The sequence below is a fragment of the Eurypyga helias genome, unplaced genomic scaffold, assembly GCF_000690775.1.
Source record: "Eurypyga helias isolate BGI_N326 unplaced genomic scaffold, ASM69077v1 scaffold30405, whole genome shotgun sequence".
Taxonomy (NCBI): Eukaryota; Metazoa; Chordata; class Aves; order Eurypygiformes; family Eurypygidae; genus Eurypyga; species Eurypyga helias.
The window spans coordinates 6,700-26,863 of record NW_010251290.1 but is presented as its reverse complement, the minus strand read 5'-3'; the positions used below and the strand labels follow the sequence as shown (position 1 = coordinate 26,863).

Here is a 20,164-nt window from a genome sequence, read left to right as displayed (position 1 = left end):
TCCTCCCTGCTGCAGCTGCTTAAGCTAGTACCTCACTATTAAATCAAAGTCAGTCACTAGAATGAAGCCATGATGACAGAATTCCTACTGAAATTATCTGATTGTCAATACAAACATGGTACCCTGCAGAATAATTTAACGGAACAGAAACTAAAGAAACATATAAACCCAAAAGCTAAAAAATTACAAAATAAGAAACGGAGTGCTGAAGTGGACGACTTCTACAGGGATAAGACTGTGTAACAGAGCTGTTCTTACAAGAAAGCTTTCTTGTGAAAGTAATTTCCAACATTATTCCAACCATTTGCTCTGCAGAGGAGAAACTGATTTGAGTTTACTGGTCTACTACTTCATCACTGGAAGTACAACATTCCACTGTAATCTTGGAAATACATTGGGTCATGCACTTTTTAAATGCAATTATTTGTCCCACACTATTTTCCATCAACTTCCATTCTGAATCAGAACCTACCTAAATTGCACTGATGGTTTATCTTTATTACTCACATACTACACTGCCCACAGTAGGGAGTCTATGTCTTCACGGCCAGGCTGGATGTGGCTTTGAGCAACCTGGTCTAGTGCAAGGTGTCCCTGCCCATGGCAGGGGGGTTGGAACTAGATGATCTTTAAGGTCCCGTCCAACCCAAACCATTCTATGATTCTATGATTCTAATCTATTTCTTTTAACCTGCTTTTAAGTAATAAATTATTTGTGGTATTGCTGAAGAAAGTTCTTTAAGATCAGAAAGAAGTATGATCACAGCAGCATGGGTAAAGCACAAAATCATATCTAGAAGGCAGCAGACTTACCCTTCATTTTGATTCAGGTATTTGTATGCAAGTTTAATCCAAAGCTGTACATCACAGGGGTTTTCTTGGACACTTGCCTCCAAGTTAGAAATGTCATCAGTCTCACTTGTGAAATACCGGACATCATCTGGAGTCACCACGGCATCAAGAGCTGGAACTCTTTTTTTATGTTCTGTGGGATGGGCTGCAAATAAAAATTTAAAAAACCAGTTTCCTTTCAAAACAGAAATGACCCATAAGATCAGAACTCACACAATGGGTGGCATTTATATATTTCAAGCACAGCCACTGATCATGGCAAAATACGGTTATTTCAACATGCTCTAAAAACTTCGAACTGTGTAGCCTGTAGAAAATTGGTTATATTTCAAATGTGAAGCCAAAAACTAAATAGCAGTGAAAGGCCGCTTTGATCAACAGGCACCAATTAAGGTAGTTCATCAGGAAATCTGACAAAAAAAATTTATTCAAATTCTGAATCTCAAAACTTTCTGCAGGATTTGCTAACAAATCCTAAAGCTCTCGCTTCCTTGAGTCACAGGTGGAACAGTCAGGTTACTGGTGCTCTTCCAAGTCTCAAATGCTGTTTAATAGCAGCTTTTGACTCCTGATCGCAACAACAAATACTAACTCAGTAGAAATTTAAGATAACTGAACACATGAACTAATAGTTGGGGGGGGGGAAGAAAAAAAATCCACAAAAATTTATAAGCCTAACAGTCCAAGGGCAAAGCTGAAACATTCTAGGGAAACAGTTCCTTATGTTTCTTTTAAATACAGGTAGGTAGAAATTCCAGTCACATATCATACTAGGTTGGGGGTTTTTTTCCCTTAAAATATTACAAATTCAGGTCAAACATAACCCAAAAATTTATGTAAAATAAAGTTTGTATGCAGGAAACATAAGTGAAGAGAGCTATTTAAAAGCATTGGTCTTCTTAAGCACTTTAAAAGTTCGGTGTTGAGAAGAGGATGGTAGGTATTTCCCCCCAGTACTTTTATTAATGGATGTCACCCATCCAGACTACCGTATTTAATAGGTCCAGCAAACTGTTCCTCTTCACTGCTGCTACTATCTAACAGAGGTTTTCTCCAGTACTTCGGTCTCCATTTCCTTTTATCTTTCCATGTTGTAAATGGAGGTGCTGTAAACAAGCAAAGCAGTAGAAATTATTTTACTTACCTGTATTTGAGATGAAAATATCTTTGCTAAAGGGTTTAGATAAAAACATTCTGTGAGTGCAGCACAAGTGCGTATGTTTCAAAACTACTTATTTAAAATCTATTGTGCTCAAGTGCTATTCCAGTCTGGACTCTCAATACTATTATATTATTGCCTTAAACCAAACTCTGCTGCCATATTTACCATAAGCAGAATTTATAATACTGAGATAAACAAAGCAAAAAATATTCTTGGTTTACAAAATTATCACAGTACTTACGTAATTAAAACAACAGTTTCTATTGTATTTAATCTACCAAGTTACTTACTGTGACTTTTACTCTCATTAACATTGCTGGCCAGAAGAACAGCCATCTGATCCACTGACATACGGTCTCTGTTTATACCAAAAAGCTTTTCAACATATTTTTCTGAAACAAGAATATTTACATCTTAGGTAGGCACATAAATGAAAACGGATAGGTAAGCTACGAGCAATTTAGCACAACCTATGCTGAATTCGTTAAAATATGACTGCTTCAAGAAGTATGGTAATTTAAAGTACTAGAACAAAGAAATTAAACACTCAACAATTTCTGTTCAGCAGCAACATTGTTACTGAAACAGACCAGCCCAGTAGTTAGTTACAAGAAGTGAGTAAGGGCAGAGGGAAGGATTCCATGCCCACTGTTCCTTAATCCCGTGAATCCCAGCAATACTTTTGCGTGAAATGTTCCAGATAGTTTTTTCTTTCTGTAAAGACACCAAGGTAACTACCCACCAAGGAGGACTGATTTGGACAACTGCAGAAACCTGTTTTTTCATATAGCTGTATCTTAAGACGTTGCTTTACATCCGAATCCTTGCACCCAGAGCTCTTAACAAAAGCCATTCCCTTCAGCAATTAATCTTTTTATACAAAAGTGAAGAAGAGACTCTTAAAAACCTGTGGCTGTGCCGATTTCCTCATCGGTGCTTTTTTCTGAACACCCAATCAGTTCTAAATTGTAAGACAGAATATCCTGAAACAGCTGCTTACGGCTGAGGGTGCAGTCTTTCATGTGCTGCCTAAAACAAACAAATACGCAATTAATATCTTTATCACAGCAACAGTTTAATAAGGCTTGTAACCAGAACGTTGGTTATAGTACATGCTAAGGTGAGGCATGAAGAAAAGGATATCCAGAGAAAAGACCACAGCCTGCTCTGAAGTGTCTGTTAAGCATGTCTGCGTCTTCTCTAACTTCAGCCTGCACCAGTAACTTAATCCCAGTCTTCGTTATTTTGCTATAATCTCATTCTTTGAAACAAACCTCTACACAGGCTAAATATGGTGTCCGTGTGTTGTGTGAAGCAAACTTTCCAGTTCAAACAAGGTAGTTCTAAGAACTGGATATCACTTTGTGTTTAAGAGTCAAGCTATGATTTGATGATTACAGCTAACAGCAGATCCTAAAAGCTGTCTGCCACCAAAAGGGGAAAAAGTAGCTAGAGTCCACTCCTATTCTTTTTTTCATTCCTATTATATTTTCCCATAGTCAGAAGTTTCCAAATTGAGTTTACTCCTGCCCAATTCACATCCATTTGTTCTTGTACCAACTTTTTAAATACATTGTGCAACATGGTTAAACATATCATTTTAATATAATTTAACACCAGGCTTCAAAGAAACAAACTTAGCCAGTATTTTCCAGGAAAACTAGAATACCAGTTACTACAATAGTGGGGGTTTTGTTTTTGGTTTTTTTTTTTTCCTACATAATCATGTAATACTTGGTATATGCTTTATTTCAGTTAGCAGCATGACACATCTAGTGTGCTCTAACAGTATCAGCCTGAGGTTCCATGATGGTCTGAAGTTATGCTGAAGCTATAAATCAAGAGAAGTCCCATTTGAATAATAAGGCAACCAAAAGGTGAAACATTCTCTAACAGTCCATAGTGCTTTTCTAAATGAACATCTAAAGAACCTCCCTTTTTCATGGCTTAGATGAATGGGTTTTTTCCTGCCAACCAAGTACCTGCAATGGGGTATTAAAAGTAACTTTTTTCAAGACTTGTGCATAGGATCATAAATCCAGACATTTTAAAGAAATGAAAAACATGCCTATTTCCATCTATGAGTCAGACATCTAGAAGAGCAGTTTAGTACAAATGAGCAAAATTAGAAGAACTCACCACTGACAGTCATCATCATTACATGTGCCTGTTAAATCAAAACGGCAGAAACACTGTTTTGGCTCAATCATATTGCTATACGTTACTGAACTGAGGTACAGTTTCTCCTTGGTTCGAAAATACGGACTAAACCTAAAATGAAACAGTGGATTATTGTGACAAAGGGTACAAGATAAGACCTCAGTTGTACTAAATATAACACTGAAAAGTTTTAAAAAAACCACTTTTTCTATTAAATGTCATTATTTCCAAAGCCCTACTACTAACCAAAAGCACTGCTGACCTAGGAGTTGAGGAAGGTAAAAACAGCAAGAGGGAGGGAACAAAAGAGAACTTGTCAACCTAAACAGATTCTGTTCTAGTAGTCTCTTCTCCTTTAGATGCAGAACTTCATTACGGTAAAACCAGGGAACACAATAACAACCCAGTAGGTAAAGCAAGCTACCGAAACTGAGTTTCAGTTTAGTTCTAGAAAAACTGCGCTCGTGCTCATCAGCTTAAGACCAGCTTCAAACAGAAGTTTAAAGACAACTGTTAGAGATTACCCTGAAAAAAACCACCCAGTGAAAAGACCCACACCAAATTTTTGAATGTGTGAACAAATAAATATTAGTCTGCTCAGCTCAGACAGGGTTTTGTTTTAAATCTTTAGCTAAAGTTTCACTATGACAACTTTAGGATTTCTAGTTACTTAAGGAATTGGAGCCATAACCTACAACAAGTTAAAATGAATATTACTGTAAAGATAGCTGTAAAAATTTTTCATCCTCCATCTTTTGCTACTTAAGAGTAGAGAAATAAAAAACCTGTAGCACATGATAGGATTCAACAGCTCCAGTTTAAATTCCAGACTTTTGTTTTCTAAAACTTAACATGTAGGAAACAAAGCTCTCTTTAGTCAGAAGCCAGATGTGTCAAACTGATTACACTTGCAGGTACCTACTTTAAGGCAAGATGAATCACTGTGGTCATGCCTCTTTCCACTGAGCAGGAATCCAAAAATAGGTGATGGGCTTAATCTCAACTCAGACAATATAAATCCTAGCCAAGTTTAAAGACTGCGTAATTGAAATACACTTCTGTCCATTTTTCTTTTAGTGGATTTTAGATGGCTTCATACTGGATATAAAAATCCTGTTTTCAAATGCTTAACTGTAGTTACACCAAACAACCACCCCAGCTGCAGGGAACAGTATGCAATACAATAATATAATAAAGGCAGCATACTGCACAAGAGCAAGGGACTCCTGCGTACCAGAAAAAGTAACTGAAGTAATTTTGTTCCCTAGACAAATGTGTTTCAGGATAGTCAAATTTGTCCTTCTGTACACGCCTGGGTATCAAAGAAGAACAGGGAACACTTGAACAAGAATACACATACACAGAAGTCAAAGAGCTGCTACAGTCTTCATACCTGTAGGATTTAAATACTAGAAGAGGACTATGATACGGTCCAAATGGAAATTGTTTCACTTCAGTTTGTTTACTTTGCGATGTAACAAAATCCATGTCCACTGAAATTTCCTACAAAACAGATAAACAGATATAGAGCAATTGCAATACCACCTAATAAAGACAAACTTCATACTTGGCTTTAAAGCATTTACCTGACCACACAACTGTTCTTCCTTGGGTACTATAAAGGCAGTACTTTTCACTAGCAGCTCTTTCAAGCTGTCAGCTTTAGCATAAAGTTTTTTCAGTTCATCAATATTCAACCCAAGGAACAGCTCAGGCTCCTCTGATGCCTTTTTAGAAAGTTTGTTTATAGATTCTTGTTTTGGAGTGTCCATGTGTTTAAGATTTGGTTTAGTGAAAGAATTGGATTCTCTGAAAGACCTCCTTCGTTCTCGGGTTGAATCAGACAGAACTTCATCATCAAAGTAGTTTTCTCCACTGTCCAAAGACAATTTGTCCTGTGTAAGATCATGAAGCGATGGCTGAGGTAATGCAAATTCAGATTCCTCTTCTGCCTGAGGTGCAATACTTGATTGTTCCTTGGTTTGAAGTGCACGGGCCTCTTTCAATTTCTGAATCTTTAGAGCATATTCATACTCTAATTGCTGTAGTCGTTTTTTCTCTAGTGCAATCAATTCTGCTGAATGCTTTTTTGGACTTGATGCAGGGGAGTTCTCCAATTTCAACATTTTGTTTGGCTGAAAAGAAAAGAATTCCCTTTATTTCATTTTCACATTTACTGATCTATTGACAGGAGGTAAATGAAACATGAGCAAGGTATGTTTCTATAAACTCCAAATTAAGTATTTTAAACACTTGCCAGAAAAGGTCAACAAACAGCAGGAAAACCACAAAAGAGTTTGCCACAACTCAACTGGCAGGTTTGCAGGTTTTTCAGTAAAGTTTACCCTACATCATGTACAAGGCTTCAACATAAGTTCTGGCCACATTTAAAAGATGAGCCATAAAACAAGCATACACAGGGCAGGGGCACAAAGAAAAATTTACAAAACACAGGAAAACAAGGCTAAAATATTTCTGGTTTTCAAAACAAGATCAGATCTCCTTTTCAGCATCTTTGCTAGCTAGTTTTAACAAGATCACTGATGTCTACAGACAGTATTTCCCTCCTTTCCAGGCATGTAGCTCCTCTTACTATTTCTCTATTAATGACATTCCCCTGGCAACAGAAAGGTAGGCTTTGAACAGCTTTCTTTTTTGAACGATTAATGCTTTTCTGTTGAATTCTCAAAAACACAGAAAACCAAGAAGAAGGTTCCTACAGTGCTTTTGAAATGTTTTCCTATTTCCCCAAAATCTCATTGGAACTCAGTTTCCGTATCAAAATGGCTACAGCTTTTCAAGTACAGCATGGTTTAAAAGCATGCAGCAGACTTACTCCAAGATGATCTTGCTCCAGTTTTCGTTTTCCAATTTCCTTACTTGCTACTGCTTTTGCTCGAGCAAGTTCTTCCCCATATTTTAATGCCAGAGCTTTTTTTACTGTAACTCGTTGTTGAACTTTATGAATCTGAAAAAAATGAAAATAAATATTACAGTAAAATGCAGTTTTTCAGATATGACCACACAGAATAACATAATCAGAAAAGACACAGGAATTAGTCATTAATTAACTCAAAGAAAGCCTACTGCCTCCAAAAATCAGGCTTCCCATTCTAGGAAACATATATTTCAAAATTAAAGTTACTTGTTCCTGAAGCTTCTTGAGAAACATCTTATTAGCATTCAAGATCTTCTCTGTTGCTTGTAGTTGTTCAGCCAGTTTGTTAATTTTATTTTCAGCAATTCGAACATTCTCTCTCTTCTTGGCCTCTTGTTGTAACAAATGTTTCAGGACAGATTCATCCTTCATCAACAGAATTCTAGAAGTACAAAAGCCATGTATCATTTTTTTTTTTCCAAATAGAAGTTTCTCAGAGCTGTCACTGCTCCTCTGAAACCCAAGTTATTTAAGAACCCAGCTCTTTTTCACTTATCAAACAACATTCTAGTTTCTCCAGACAGTCTTAACATCTGTGAGACAAACACTGGTAGTACATACAGCAGATTTCAGTATCCCAAGTTCAGTATAATGCAGATGAAAATATTTTAGTTGTGAGGACAGGGGAAGGTAAGCAAGTGGTATATCTTTCATCTGTATCTTTTATCTGTTTTTAATATAAGACATCCAAAACACACATCATCTTGCTTTCTGTTAACCCAACTCTTCCTTAGGGTACATACACACATTAGCAGACTACAAGGCACAGTATTACGGCAAAATAGCAGAGTAATTAAATACAAAAATCTATGCACTAAAGGAAACAGGATTAAGATTAGATGGGTGTTAATAAAGTGGAGGGAGGAATAATGTCCTCAGCTGATGCCTGACTACAAACCAGTTTGTACACAAGGCCACACAAAAATAATCAGGTGGCAATGGAAGCAGAGAAAAAGGATGCAAAGCACTTCTAGTTCCCATAACAACTTGGAAGAAGAGTGAGAAACATGAAGAGGCATGCTTAAAGAGAAAAAGCAGAGAAAAAGCTTTCAACAGCATACCTGTTCTACAGGAATACTCATTTATATATATCAGGCCTATCCCACTAAAATATGTTACCCTCGAAGTGTACCGAGTAGTACAAAGCACACCCTTTTTTTTTTATTTCAGAGCTATTAGGTGGCACAGATGATATTCCAGTCACTGAACAAACACAGCTGGACACAGCATGACAAGTTGTACTTACAAGTTACCATCAAACACCACAGTGGCACTACAACCAAGTTTCTTTTGTACAGCACCAGAACTCAAGACTGAATAGTTCAAGACAATAGAAAACCATTCGTTTGCTGTACTTTAAATGCTACACATTCAAAAAGATTATTTACTATTTTGATTATGCTAAGGAAACACGGTAGGACTTACAATAATGAAATACAAACCTGTTTTTCTTAAGCTTTGCTTCTGCTTCTGTAACTTGTTTTGTCACTACTGCTAATCTCCCAATTCCATCGACTTCACCATCAGAATTTGCAGGGGACGAATTGTTCCTCAGTGGATCGGATTTAATCAAACGTTGCTTCTCACGACTAAAACAGATGTTAAAAGCAAAGATGTTCAGCAGTTTTAATATTCACTTTGTTGTGTACTCTCAATAGTCTTAGAATCTTCGAAAATGTAGCAGCACAAGATTTCAATTTAAAAGAAAAAACTTGCCACAACTGCAACCAAGTACCGTAAGTCAGTCCAAACCCAAGGACAGTCTTTAGACTCGTATGTTGTCTTACTTAAAACTGAGTGGGGGAAAAACCTGAAAGTAATGGTAAAGTTTTCAAACTCAGATTTTTCCTTCCAACTACAAAAACAGACTAGTGAAGAACCATAGAGAACATACAACTGAGTTTAATTGTTGAAGTAAAATGTACCTGGCAATCTCTTCTTTTAAGAGTCTGTATTCTATCTTTTTATCTTCTGGTAGAGCCTCTGGTGTCCTCATCGGATCATTTTCTTTTTCTGATTTTGGAGGGGCTTTGATTTTTGAGGCCTGTTACAACACGATTCAAGTCAATACTAGTCACACTAGTTTAACATACAGCTATTAACTACTGCTTTTAAGAGGCATTTCAGCACAAACCTAAAGCTGTCAAGGCTAATGAGAGCTTTTAAGCCATTTTTTCTTTTGCCAGTAATTAAGTATGCATTTAGTTTTAATTGAAAAGAAACAAAAATATATTTCAAATTCTATCTTCATGACACTATCCTAATCAAAACATCACCTTAATTTGCTTGGGCAACTCAAATTACAATGTAATGGTCCAGACAGGAGTAATATGCTCACTCTTGCCCATTTCTCATGTAATCCAACATTTCTTGACCAAACTCTAAAAGTTTAAAAATTCCATAAACAAAGCAAAATCTTTACAAAACAAGCCTTATAAACACTGATCATTTTTACCTCAACATTCCTCCTTGCTTCTTTTATCATAGACTCGAGTCCTCCAAACACACTGTTAGTCGAGTTAGACGGCTCTCCATCCGACTCACTGTCATCCGAGTCATTCAATGTAACCACAACAGACTTGTGTTTTGGAAGCTGTGTGGAGAAAGAAAAGAAGTTTTATAGCAAGAAGCCAGAGGCAGATACAACTCTACACATATTTACTAGAGAGAAAAAGGAGGTTAACTCCTTTTATTATAATGGCACGCCCATTCTACACTGTACCACAAATGTACCACAACTCCCATCTTTCTGCCACACAGTTGTGACACCTCTTGACCCACAGTTACACTAAGCTGACCTTACAGGGAGCTGCTCATGCAGTTAAATTGGCTGAACACTAACACTACATAAAGAACAGATGAAACAAGATCAATTTTTGCCAACATCCCAAACTGAAACAGCTCACTGAAGATGAGATGACTGCTGATTTCAGCACAAGGAAAGATGCAGAAACAAGCAGACAATTTAAGTTAACCTCAAATGCTCTGCAGTTACAGCTTGAAAAGAAGCAATTTAGTTTATGTTTCCAGGACTGCTCTGCCCATCTCCCACTGTAGGTGTTAGAAACTACACATGTAACCCTTACCTCAGGACAGGACCTCTTCGAAGCACACACCACACCCCCAAACCCTCCCAAAAAAACCCCACACTACTTTTTAAAATTAAAAACACCCAATTTTCACAATAATTTCTTTCTTATATTCTCTTTCTGGATAGTTCTTAAAATAAGGATCACCTCTGAATGTACTACAGGTGCACCGCTTTTGCACCACCATAGCACAGATAGGTGAAGTTCTAATTTATATTGGTGCAAGAAAACAAAAGGCAGCACTGGTTCTCACCTCACAAATATCCTCTGGCTGTAGCTCCATGGAAACCTAATCAGGCAAGGCCACCCACCCTTCTCTTCCCCTTCAGATACCCAATACACCCCTTCCTTATCAGTGGCTCTTGGTATTAAAAGACCAAGGCCATCAAGCTGCTTTTGGCACAGTTGTGTAGAGTTAACTGTCTCTAACCAGCTCTCCCATTTTCCTTCTAAGGATAAACGTGACAATGGGAAAAGTCAAAGTCAGCTTTTCTTCTGGTGTTTTTTTTTCCAGGTGTTCTTTTTTGATGCGGTTAAATAAAATGTTTGAAAGTAATACCAGGCAACTATCATCACACTGCCTTGAGCAAGATTAGCTTCTACTGCAAGGGAACCAGAGCCACAGCTGTAACACAGGGTCTCTCTGTAATGTTCCCAGACATATTTTCAACCTGCGGTCAACAGATCCCTCAGTGTCCATGACTACTTTGACTAAGGGTTACAAGATGTCATTGAAAAGGCAAGCCAGTACCCACAGGCTATTTCACTATGTAGAGGTCCCCAACTCCACAGAAGAAATCCCAAGGTCTGTAAACTTAAAACCTTCTCTGAAATAGGGTACTGCACACCCAAACATTCAAAAGCAACCAAGCACACAAACCTATGCAACTAGATTTAAAAAACCTGAAGATTCTGTGTTGTCTATACTTTGTGATTTTTTTTTTTTTTAATTTATGGATATATCCAACAGTGGCTACAGAAAAACTATCAGGTTTTAAATTCAAAATTTAATTCTCAGTTTGCTTTTTATGTAGTAAGAAATACCAAATACTACAAAAGTTTAAAGAAATCATTACGCATTCAATACAAATTGTTTCTAAAAGCTTAAACTAACAGAGTAATCTATATTATTTTCAGATCAAATTGTTTTCAGAGGACAGAAGTACCTTGTACCTAGTCTCCTGTGAACATTATTTGGCAGTAAGTTCAGTAAAGCACACACCTATTTAATATAAAAACATTCTATACCCTGAGCTATTTTTAAAAAGTTAACCAATACATGATGCTTTGTTTCTGTAATCCTTTTTGTAAAAAAGGCATTAGCCAAGTTAGCTGATTCAAATACAAAACCTTAATCTGTCAGCTTTAACTAAGCTAATCATAGCTAGCAACAGGCTGTAAGTTTCAGTCACAGGGTTTTTAACACTTACATAACGCCTTTCAACAGCACAGCTGATAACAGACATCCATTATGTTACTAAAACAAGCCAACAGCTCCCCAGTAACACGTGTTCTCTCTCATCCATGCAACAGCAATTGATGAAGTCTCAAGACAATTGAATATGTGGTAATTCAAGGGTTTGCGTGGGTTTTTTTTAGAATAAGTTTAGTATTTAAACATAAGAACACAATGTAAGTAAATGTGAAATGATTATGGAAAGGATATAAGCATGCCCAAATTGAACAGTTATATATAGAACTTAAGGTAGATGGTGAAGATGGATACAGACCAAAAAAAACCCCACACAAACAAACAAAAAAAACCCAAAAAAACCCCACAAAAAACCCCAAAAAGCCAACACAAACACAAAACCACAACCAAACATCCGCTTTAAGCTTAAGAGCACAGTGTTCTTGCAGAATGGAAAGTAGGCCTTAGAATGACCAAAAAAGGAACCTTTAGGCCTCTACCATCTTAAGCTTTATTTCTTTCATTATGGCATCAGGTAACCAAGTGACCACACAATCTGTATGAGCAAAAGAGCTGCTAGCCAGCTACAGCTGGATTTGATAGTGATATAATCGTCTCAAAGATACTATATATTCCTCTAAATTTAGTGAAAAAAATTTGTTTATTAAAGACATCATCCACTGACAAAGGCAAAGTTATGGACTCAATCATGCTACTCGTTAGAGAATCTGCATGGTAAAGAGCTACAAACACCCAAACTTCTTAATACGAGTTGTTAAATAACCACAGACTATCCCCTATGTGTGGTTCACTGCCATAAACAGCAGATTACATGGGCATCCAGGCTGGCAGAACACAAGTGAATATGTTTTTATAACATGCTTCCAGCAATCCAAGGGAATTGCAGACATCGCAAATCCCATGCTAGCTGCACATACCTCCCATGACCATTCAAATCAAGGGCAATATGGCTTGAGCTAATCAACAAAGTCTGCTGCTGCCTGGAGAATACACTCTCCTCTGCCTTCCACCTGTGCTCACAGGCATGCTATCTGCCACTTCTGTGCGAACCCTGATGCTCGCACACTGCTGACTGAAAAAAATTCGGCTCCTCCTAGAAGGAAGAGTACTTTTTTCCCCCCCGCAAGGTTAGTTTTCTAACCAGTTTAGCATGTTAATAAGTTAAGCAACCAGACTGATGCTGCAGACCCCTGTTTAAAAGAAAGGAGACATTTGGCCAGGAGCAGGAGAAAGGGCAAGACCACCTCTTTTTTGGCAACCAACAGTGGCCAGATTGGCTCAGCTACCACTGACCAGCACCCATTAGTCTGTGCTAATCAGGAAAAGAATTAATTGAACTATATTAGTTCAGATGAATGCTGGCGTGTTTTGATGCTCTCCTAAGCTGTAAATTCAGTGTCAAATTCTTTCTAGGAGAGCAAATGGATTATCAGAGTTACTAATAACTGAAATATTGAATTGAAGCTCCACTGTTCTGTGTTATATCACTAGAAAACCTTGCTGTTCACTTGAATTGAGGACAACTTCAACTCATATTCTTATTAACAGAAAGCACCAGTACTTCCTTACCGTGATCACTGCTCGTGGAGTCCTCGGTACTCTAACAAACTTTGTATTTTGTACCCGCGGCTGAGACACAGTGTTAATACTGACAGCGGTCAGATTGCTTCTTGGCACAGACTGCAAATTATCAGGAACAGGAGGGGAAGGTGGACCACTGTTACTTGAAGTTTCCTAACGAAATATAACAAAAATACAGTCATAAAAACATAGACAATACACAGCTATTTTCTAAAACATGACATAAATGAGATGGTTCCATACATGTCTTGGAACTGTGGTTTAGGCAGACTATCCAAATGCATTAGATAAATCTTTGACACTATTGCAGAAGTGCAAAAGGCACACAAGAACACGCCAATTATTTGCAGGTCAACTGCAAAGCTCCGCTACCTTTTAATGAGGTCAAAGCCAATATAAATTTTCAAAACCATAAACTTTGCTACTCACTCAAAAAAAATCCCCAAACAAAAAAGTCAACCTCTCCTACCTCCTTTTGCTGGAAGGCTGAAACAAAGTGTCAAGTTTTCTAATTGACAGCTGATAAATAATAAAGTTTTTTGCAGAAAGTGAAATCACCATTCCACTGAACACGCTCAATTTTCAGTACCTTTAAGTTGCATAATCCCTTCAGAAATAAACAACAAGCTGCAATTTACAATTCTAAAGTTGTTCTGGGGTGGCTTGTTTCTGTTTCTTCGGGGGACAGCGGGTAATGGAAATTCAGAAAGTTTAAGCCATCTGAAAGGCATCATAAGAATGCCTGCAATCCTCACTTAGCAAGGCACATTTAAGTTTTGGACAAGACTGCCATCTAGAGGTTTACATTCAAAAACCAGTGGAGTACCTCGTATCTGAAAGCTCGTTTGTTGGCTAGGGACTTGAGTAATTCTTCCCTTAAGAGCATCTCCTCTTCCTCTTCCTCATCTGCAAATGGAGGCTTTGGTGGCTGTTCAGGCTCTTCAGGGGGAAGAGGTGGAAGAGGTGGAGGCAGCTCAAGGGAAACACAGGAAACACCCTCCATGTAAAGCTGGCTCAGAGATGGTACAGGCTGAGATAAAAATTAAAACAAGGGTTTGAAATATGAAAATTACTCCTTTTGATTATTTAAGAGGTCAAAACCTAAATTATTTCACTGTTTAAAACTAATTCAAACTGCAGTGGATTTAGATCACTGTCAAAGGCTGCTGCTAAAACAGTAATTACTCAGAAAGATAATGGAAACAAGGTTACATTTGGACAGTAAAGCAGTGCAGACATAAGTGAGAATTCAGAAGCAGAGAGAGTCTAGCCACAGAAACATGGCCGACCAGACAGGTTTGCACTGCTTGACAAAACAGTCCTTACACAGTTTTATGAATTTGTCTTAGCTTATAAAATGACAATTTCCCACTGACAAAAATTCAGAAGCTGTCACAGAAAGGAATAGCAACTTTCTACTGCTTTACTAAGAAGGGTAACAATCATTTAGTGAAAAGTGGAGGGAGCGACCTCACTAATTCAATTTCCATGCTGACTCTTAAGCGAAAAGACAGACAGCATACAGTCAAAACGCAAAAAGTTTCAAGCAAGACTGATGAGCCACATTTTTGCTTCCACCCTGCTCCCCACTGGTATCAAGTCAGAGAATAAGCGTATCTACATACATGGCCTAAAAACAAGAGGCAAATCTGCCTTCAACTAATAATTCCAATTTATTATTTTTCCTTATGTGCTTCAGGCAATCTTTGCTTTCGGTTACGAAACAGCACAGCTCTAACAATGAAGATAAAATTTTCCTTCAATAGGGATAACTTCCATTAAGGAATTAGATACTCCAAAAAAAAAAAACCCCACAGCTGGAATACAGTTTTTAAAAAGTAACCACGAGTCTATTAGTTCAACAGAATCACCAAATAGAGAACTATATCAAAAACAGAATCTAAATTTAATCCTAACTTTAACATTAGCAATTAGACAAAATGAAAACTACAAACATTTTCCAAAAACATTCTCTTTTTAAGGTTACTTACTGGAATTGGAGGTGGCAGTGGCAAGGAAATGGGTGGTACTGGAGGGGGAAAATATCCTATAGGACACTCAAAGAAAGGAGGCTGTACTGGAGAAGAGGCTGTAATAGGAAATATGGCAGGTAATTACTAAACAGCAACTCATGCTTATACTTCAACTGATTTAATGCAGTATAAGGAGGAGCCAAATGTTTTTATTATGCACCAATCTGAAAGGTAACATCAGACACAGCACAATGCATTTACTGTTTATATATATGTGTATTAAGAGTATTTAGCTGCCCTTCTGCTATTTTACGTAAGAAATGTAAGTACAGCCAAACAGTACTACTAACCTAACAATTCAGACCTTGTATTTGATTTCATTTGCAAGAATCTATCTTCTTAAACTAGGCATCCCAACACAGTCTCCCGAGTACTGGCTACTGAAAATACAACACCGAAGCAGAACAAATGTACAGCTGACTACGAATTCTGAAACAAAGCTAGAGCTTGAGATGCTTCATCAAGAGAAGATTCATGTAGTTTACATGTCCAAAACAGCAGGTGCAGTTTTAGCAAACTAATGTATAAGCAAGGTAGACAAGGGGGGGCAGGGGAAAGATAGAAGATAAAAAGCAAAGTAATAAAAATGGCCAAGAAAGTACTATGCTTAATGAAGCTTTCTCAATACTCCACATGTTGGGGTGGAACAAGGAAACCTGAATAGCTTAAAGCACCTCAGGGTCAATCGTTTAGGCTGGAAAAAACCTCTGGAAGGCATAGGCCTCCTCACAGGGGCTCAAAGCAGGGCTGCCCCCAAAGTCAGGTTGCTAAGGGCCTTGTCCAGTCAAGTTCTAAGTATATTTGAGGATGGAGATTCTACAAAGTTCCCAATTAACCTGCTCTAGTATTTGCTCATCCTCCATGAAAGTTTTCCCTTATACCTAAGCAGAATGTTATGTTACAATTTAAGTGTAGCCCCTCGTCCACTCCACAGAAGAGTTTAACTCAGTCTTCTCTGTAACTACCTACTAGGCTGCTAAAAACAGCAGCCAAAGCCTTCTTCAGCCTTCTCAATAAACTCTATCCCAGTCTCCTTCCATAAATCAAGTGCTCCAGTCCACAATTACCACAGAACAGGTCTGAAACAGTTTCCCTTAGTCAAACAGGTCCTTTGCTAGACTCCTAGTAGTTGTATCTTCCTCCTAACAGCCCCCTCCAACCACCCTCCCATCACAGTTACAGTGCTACACCCCAGGCTGCAGTTTGTGGTTATCACCCAAAGCCACAGGGCTGACTCTCAATGTTCATGGGGACCCCCCAGGCCCTTTTTGGCAAAGCTGATGTCTATCCAGACAACACCCTGGGGCCCTTCCTTTCTACACAGCTGCTTGGGAATGTAGAAGAATAAACCCTACAGTACTGCAATGAGAACAGTACAACCTTGAAGACCTTCAAAATACCCCTACAGCAGAGGTGGAAAGACAATCAGCATGAAAATAAGACAGAATCACAGAATGGTTTGGGTTGGAAGGGACCTTAAAGATCATCTAGTTCCAACCCCCTGCCATGGGCAGGGACACCTTCCACTAGACCAGGTTGCTCAAAGCCTCATCCAGCCTGGCCTTGAACACTTCCAGGGATGGGCATCCACAATTTCTCTGGGTAACCTGTGCCAGTGCCTCACCACCCTCATTAGAATTAGCTCACCTTGAAATGTTAGTTCTATAACTGCCACATCTCAAAAGAAAGTCTTTCTTTCTAAAATTATCTCATTTCCTACTTTTTAAGTACTTTTACCAGTCACCATAGAAGAAAACTACAAGTAAGTCTTACCTGGAGAGTTAGTTTCACTATCTGTATCCATAGCAACTTCATCATAATTATCATGCTGATATATGCCTCCTGCACTGTCTGTAGACTGCTTATCCAAAGACCATCTCAAGTCCGTATCTGAAGACTAAGCACACAGAAGTTTATGTTATTTACTTGGTCTTATGTCATTCTTTTAGAAGAAACCAATTAAAAGTGAATTTTAGAAACACAACCTTATAATTTTGTCTTCTAATTGCTTTACAAATACAATCTACTTAGCTTGTACAAAAAGAGCAAACTGAAAATTGCCTTTTAATCAAAACCATCACAGATAGTGACCTGACAAATTAACCGGCAGTTTTAAAACTGGATCTCTTCAGGAAGCGGAGGTGGGTCATGATATATACAAGCCATTTTTAAATAACTATTAGGCCATTACATATCTGGTAAATTGCCACTGTCACATATTTCTGAAACACTGAAAGAGAACTAATCTGTCATGGCAAATACCAAGAGCAATTGAACTACACTTGTTAGAAACAACACAGAAGTGAACAAGGGTCATCTTTGCTATGACAAAAGTTGTGTCCTTACGTGAAATACGTTCTGATTGCTCTAAGACTGATGTCTCAGTTGAAGATCCTTTTATTGTGCCAGAAGGAGCCACTTACCACACCAGAACATGCCCAGAGACTGTCAACTAATAGATCAGATTATTTAAAGAATGCCGAACATATATGGATGCCAATCAATGTTCAATGAGCACTGAAAATATGCAGAACGGTTAGGTTCAACTTGGTAGACTCCTCAACCTCTATTTTTCAGAGGCATGCAGTAGACATTTTGCTTGTTTTTAGAATTTCTACTGTTTAAACACTTTTAGCCTCAATTTTCCACTCATTATTATTGTCATGGGACTCTTTATTTGTTCACATAGGGAGTCCCAGTTCCCTCAGCTGCAGTTTCATTTCTCATCATGGCATCAGCAGCTCCAAGCACTTTAGGCATCTAGCTGCAGCAGCTGTACTGCTTCCACAATGAAAAAGTCAGTGCTGAAGAAACACTGCCATTTTTTTGTCATGTAACAACATTTTAGAGACAGAGCGTGAGTGACTTAAGTGCCTTCTGCCAATCTCAACATGAGAGCATGAAGAGAGCCTAGAAATGCAGCATCACCACTGCAGTAACTCTGCCCCTTCATAAATTTCACAGAACTGTCATCCTTAATGAGACTAATTATCTTCTGTCTGGGTATATTTTGTACCTTGACAAGTTAAAAAAAAAAAACTGCAAAGAAACCAAACCTTAGATGACATTTTTGAAGAAGCAGGTCACTGCAGTTGTAGAGACAAAAAGATTTAAAAGGTGCAGACAAAACTGCAGTCGAAGAGAAGAAAGCCAAGAGAGTGTGATTGACTGGTTTGTGTTAAATTGCAGACTGCTCTTTGGTCACAACATTCAAGGTATCTTTAAGAGGGAAATGCCTTACCACGGACTTGCACATGTACAACTGATACAAAATCAGTCTTACCAAACCCAAAGGGAATGCCTGTCCAGCATGGGCTTAAAACACTAAGTGCTGAGGTTTTTTTGGTTTGTCTATTTTTTTTTTTTTGAGGGGAGCAGGGAAGGAATGACACAGACAGAAATCACACATGAACCCTAAAGGTAACACTGGAACATCGTATAATCAATTTGTTACCCTGCTTCTCGATCTCCTCTTTCCTCCAACTAGCTTCATAAATCGATTGTACTGCTCTTCTTGATTTGAAAGGTCCCTAATTTTTCTGATTTCTTCTTCTCTCCTCCTTCTCTCTTCTTCCTCTTCGAGTTTCCTCTGATCTTCCTCTTTCTGACGCCTGTCTTGTTCCTTCTGCTGCTGCATCTTCTTTGATGTCTTTGTCTGTTGTTTCCTCAAGGCTTGCTTGGCTTTAAACAAAAAGATACATGATTAACTCCACCTTACCTAAATGGTTCCCCCTAATCCTAGATTCAAGAGCTCTGAGTAGATACATGGGATTTTCAAAGGATTAAAGACTCATTGCCCAATGTTTCACATAGCATACTATGTTTTGTTTCAGAGGTCATGCCATTGGTAGCCATTTCAGTAACATTAAACTTATTACCTGTAGCACTAGTTTTTTTTGTTGAATGTGCTTTTGTACTGGCTTTGACTTTCTGTGTTACACTTTTCGTTTTTGTTAATTTTTCCTTGCTTTCCTTCATCACCTGTTGTTCTTTTTGCTGCCATTTTTTACTGGCAGACTGAAGTGCAAGAAGCCTAAGTTGCAATTCAGACATCTCTTCCTCATCATCAATCAGCTTCTTGAGAAGAAAAGAGAAGAAAGGATAAGACAAAAGAGTCAAGAAACATAATTTAATAACTACATATTTTCCGAAAAAAGTATTTTCAAGCCTGTCCCAAAATTTTTACCAGGAAAAAGCTTTAAAATCTGGTACTGGTAAATGTCATTCCTTAAGAATGGACTATTTCTACTAAAACATTTCTGGACTGCAATGTGGAAAAAGCCATGTGTATCATAATGCAATTACGCCTCATCTAAGGAGAAATACTTTCTTACCTTTTCAGAGGTAACATCTGAACTGCTAAGCTTCCGCACTGATTGTTCTTTGTCTTCTACACCTTCCAAAAGAAAAATACCCTGTTTAAGTGAGCTGTTTCTCATGAGACAGAGCTACATTAAAAGGGTGTGCAGAATTTAATCCATACATATTTTACCAGCATCACCGATACACAGTTTAAAACAGTACAGCCGTCGTATGTATAAGAGCACATTAACACACATTTATATAAAAGTTGGCATGTCTGATGAAATCCACACCATCATGATGCCACAAGCCTAAGGCAAAACTTGTCATTTCTTAATAGTTCTCTGTCTTAAGGTTGGCGCACACTCCCCCCGAGAAGCAGAGAAACACAGATTTGGAGACAAGAGGAAAAGAGGACTTCTTGCCACCTGTTTTATGCTACCATCTCATATCAGCTGCTGTCCTAAGCATCTCGGATTCCACGGGCAGCTATTTTCAGTAACTGGTCAGTCTTCTGCAGAATTAAAGATAAAGGCCTAAAGCTGCTCTAAGAACACACTTGCTCCATTTCATGTCAAAGGAAAACAGAAAAGCGTTACCCTAAGGAAACGAATA

General features: G+C 38.1%; 1 protein-coding gene across 1 annotated transcript in view; it reads right to left on the bottom strand.

Annotated features, from left to right (window-relative positions):
• Positions 1-20,164, bottom strand: part of ZFC3H1 (zinc finger, C3H1-type containing) — a gene marked incomplete at its 5' end in the record, with an annotated part of 38,548 nt that overhangs the window by 15,553 nt on the left and 2,831 nt on the right. The window contains 19 exons of the mRNA XM_010151990.1: positions 814-997; positions 1,842-1,958; positions 2,305-2,406; positions 2,922-3,043; positions 4,154-4,285; positions 5,568-5,677; positions 5,761-6,309; positions 7,011-7,142; positions 7,320-7,494; positions 8,555-8,701; positions 9,038-9,156; positions 9,568-9,705; positions 13,203-13,367; positions 14,041-14,244; positions 15,206-15,303; positions 17,021-17,144; positions 18,702-18,928; positions 19,126-19,324; positions 19,582-19,643. Of these exons, the coding sequence (XP_010150292.1) occupies positions 814-997; positions 1,842-1,958; positions 2,305-2,406; positions 2,922-3,043; positions 4,154-4,285; positions 5,568-5,677; positions 5,761-6,309; positions 7,011-7,142; positions 7,320-7,494; positions 8,555-8,701; positions 9,038-9,156; positions 9,568-9,705; positions 13,203-13,367; positions 14,041-14,244; positions 15,206-15,303; positions 17,021-17,144; positions 18,702-18,928; positions 19,126-19,324; positions 19,582-19,643 (3,106 nt within the window). The remainder of the gene's footprint in view (positions 1-813; positions 998-1,841; positions 1,959-2,304; positions 2,407-2,921; positions 3,044-4,153; positions 4,286-5,567; positions 5,678-5,760; positions 6,310-7,010; positions 7,143-7,319; positions 7,495-8,554; positions 8,702-9,037; positions 9,157-9,567; positions 9,706-13,202; positions 13,368-14,040; positions 14,245-15,205; positions 15,304-17,020; positions 17,145-18,701; positions 18,929-19,125; positions 19,325-19,581; positions 19,644-20,164) is intronic.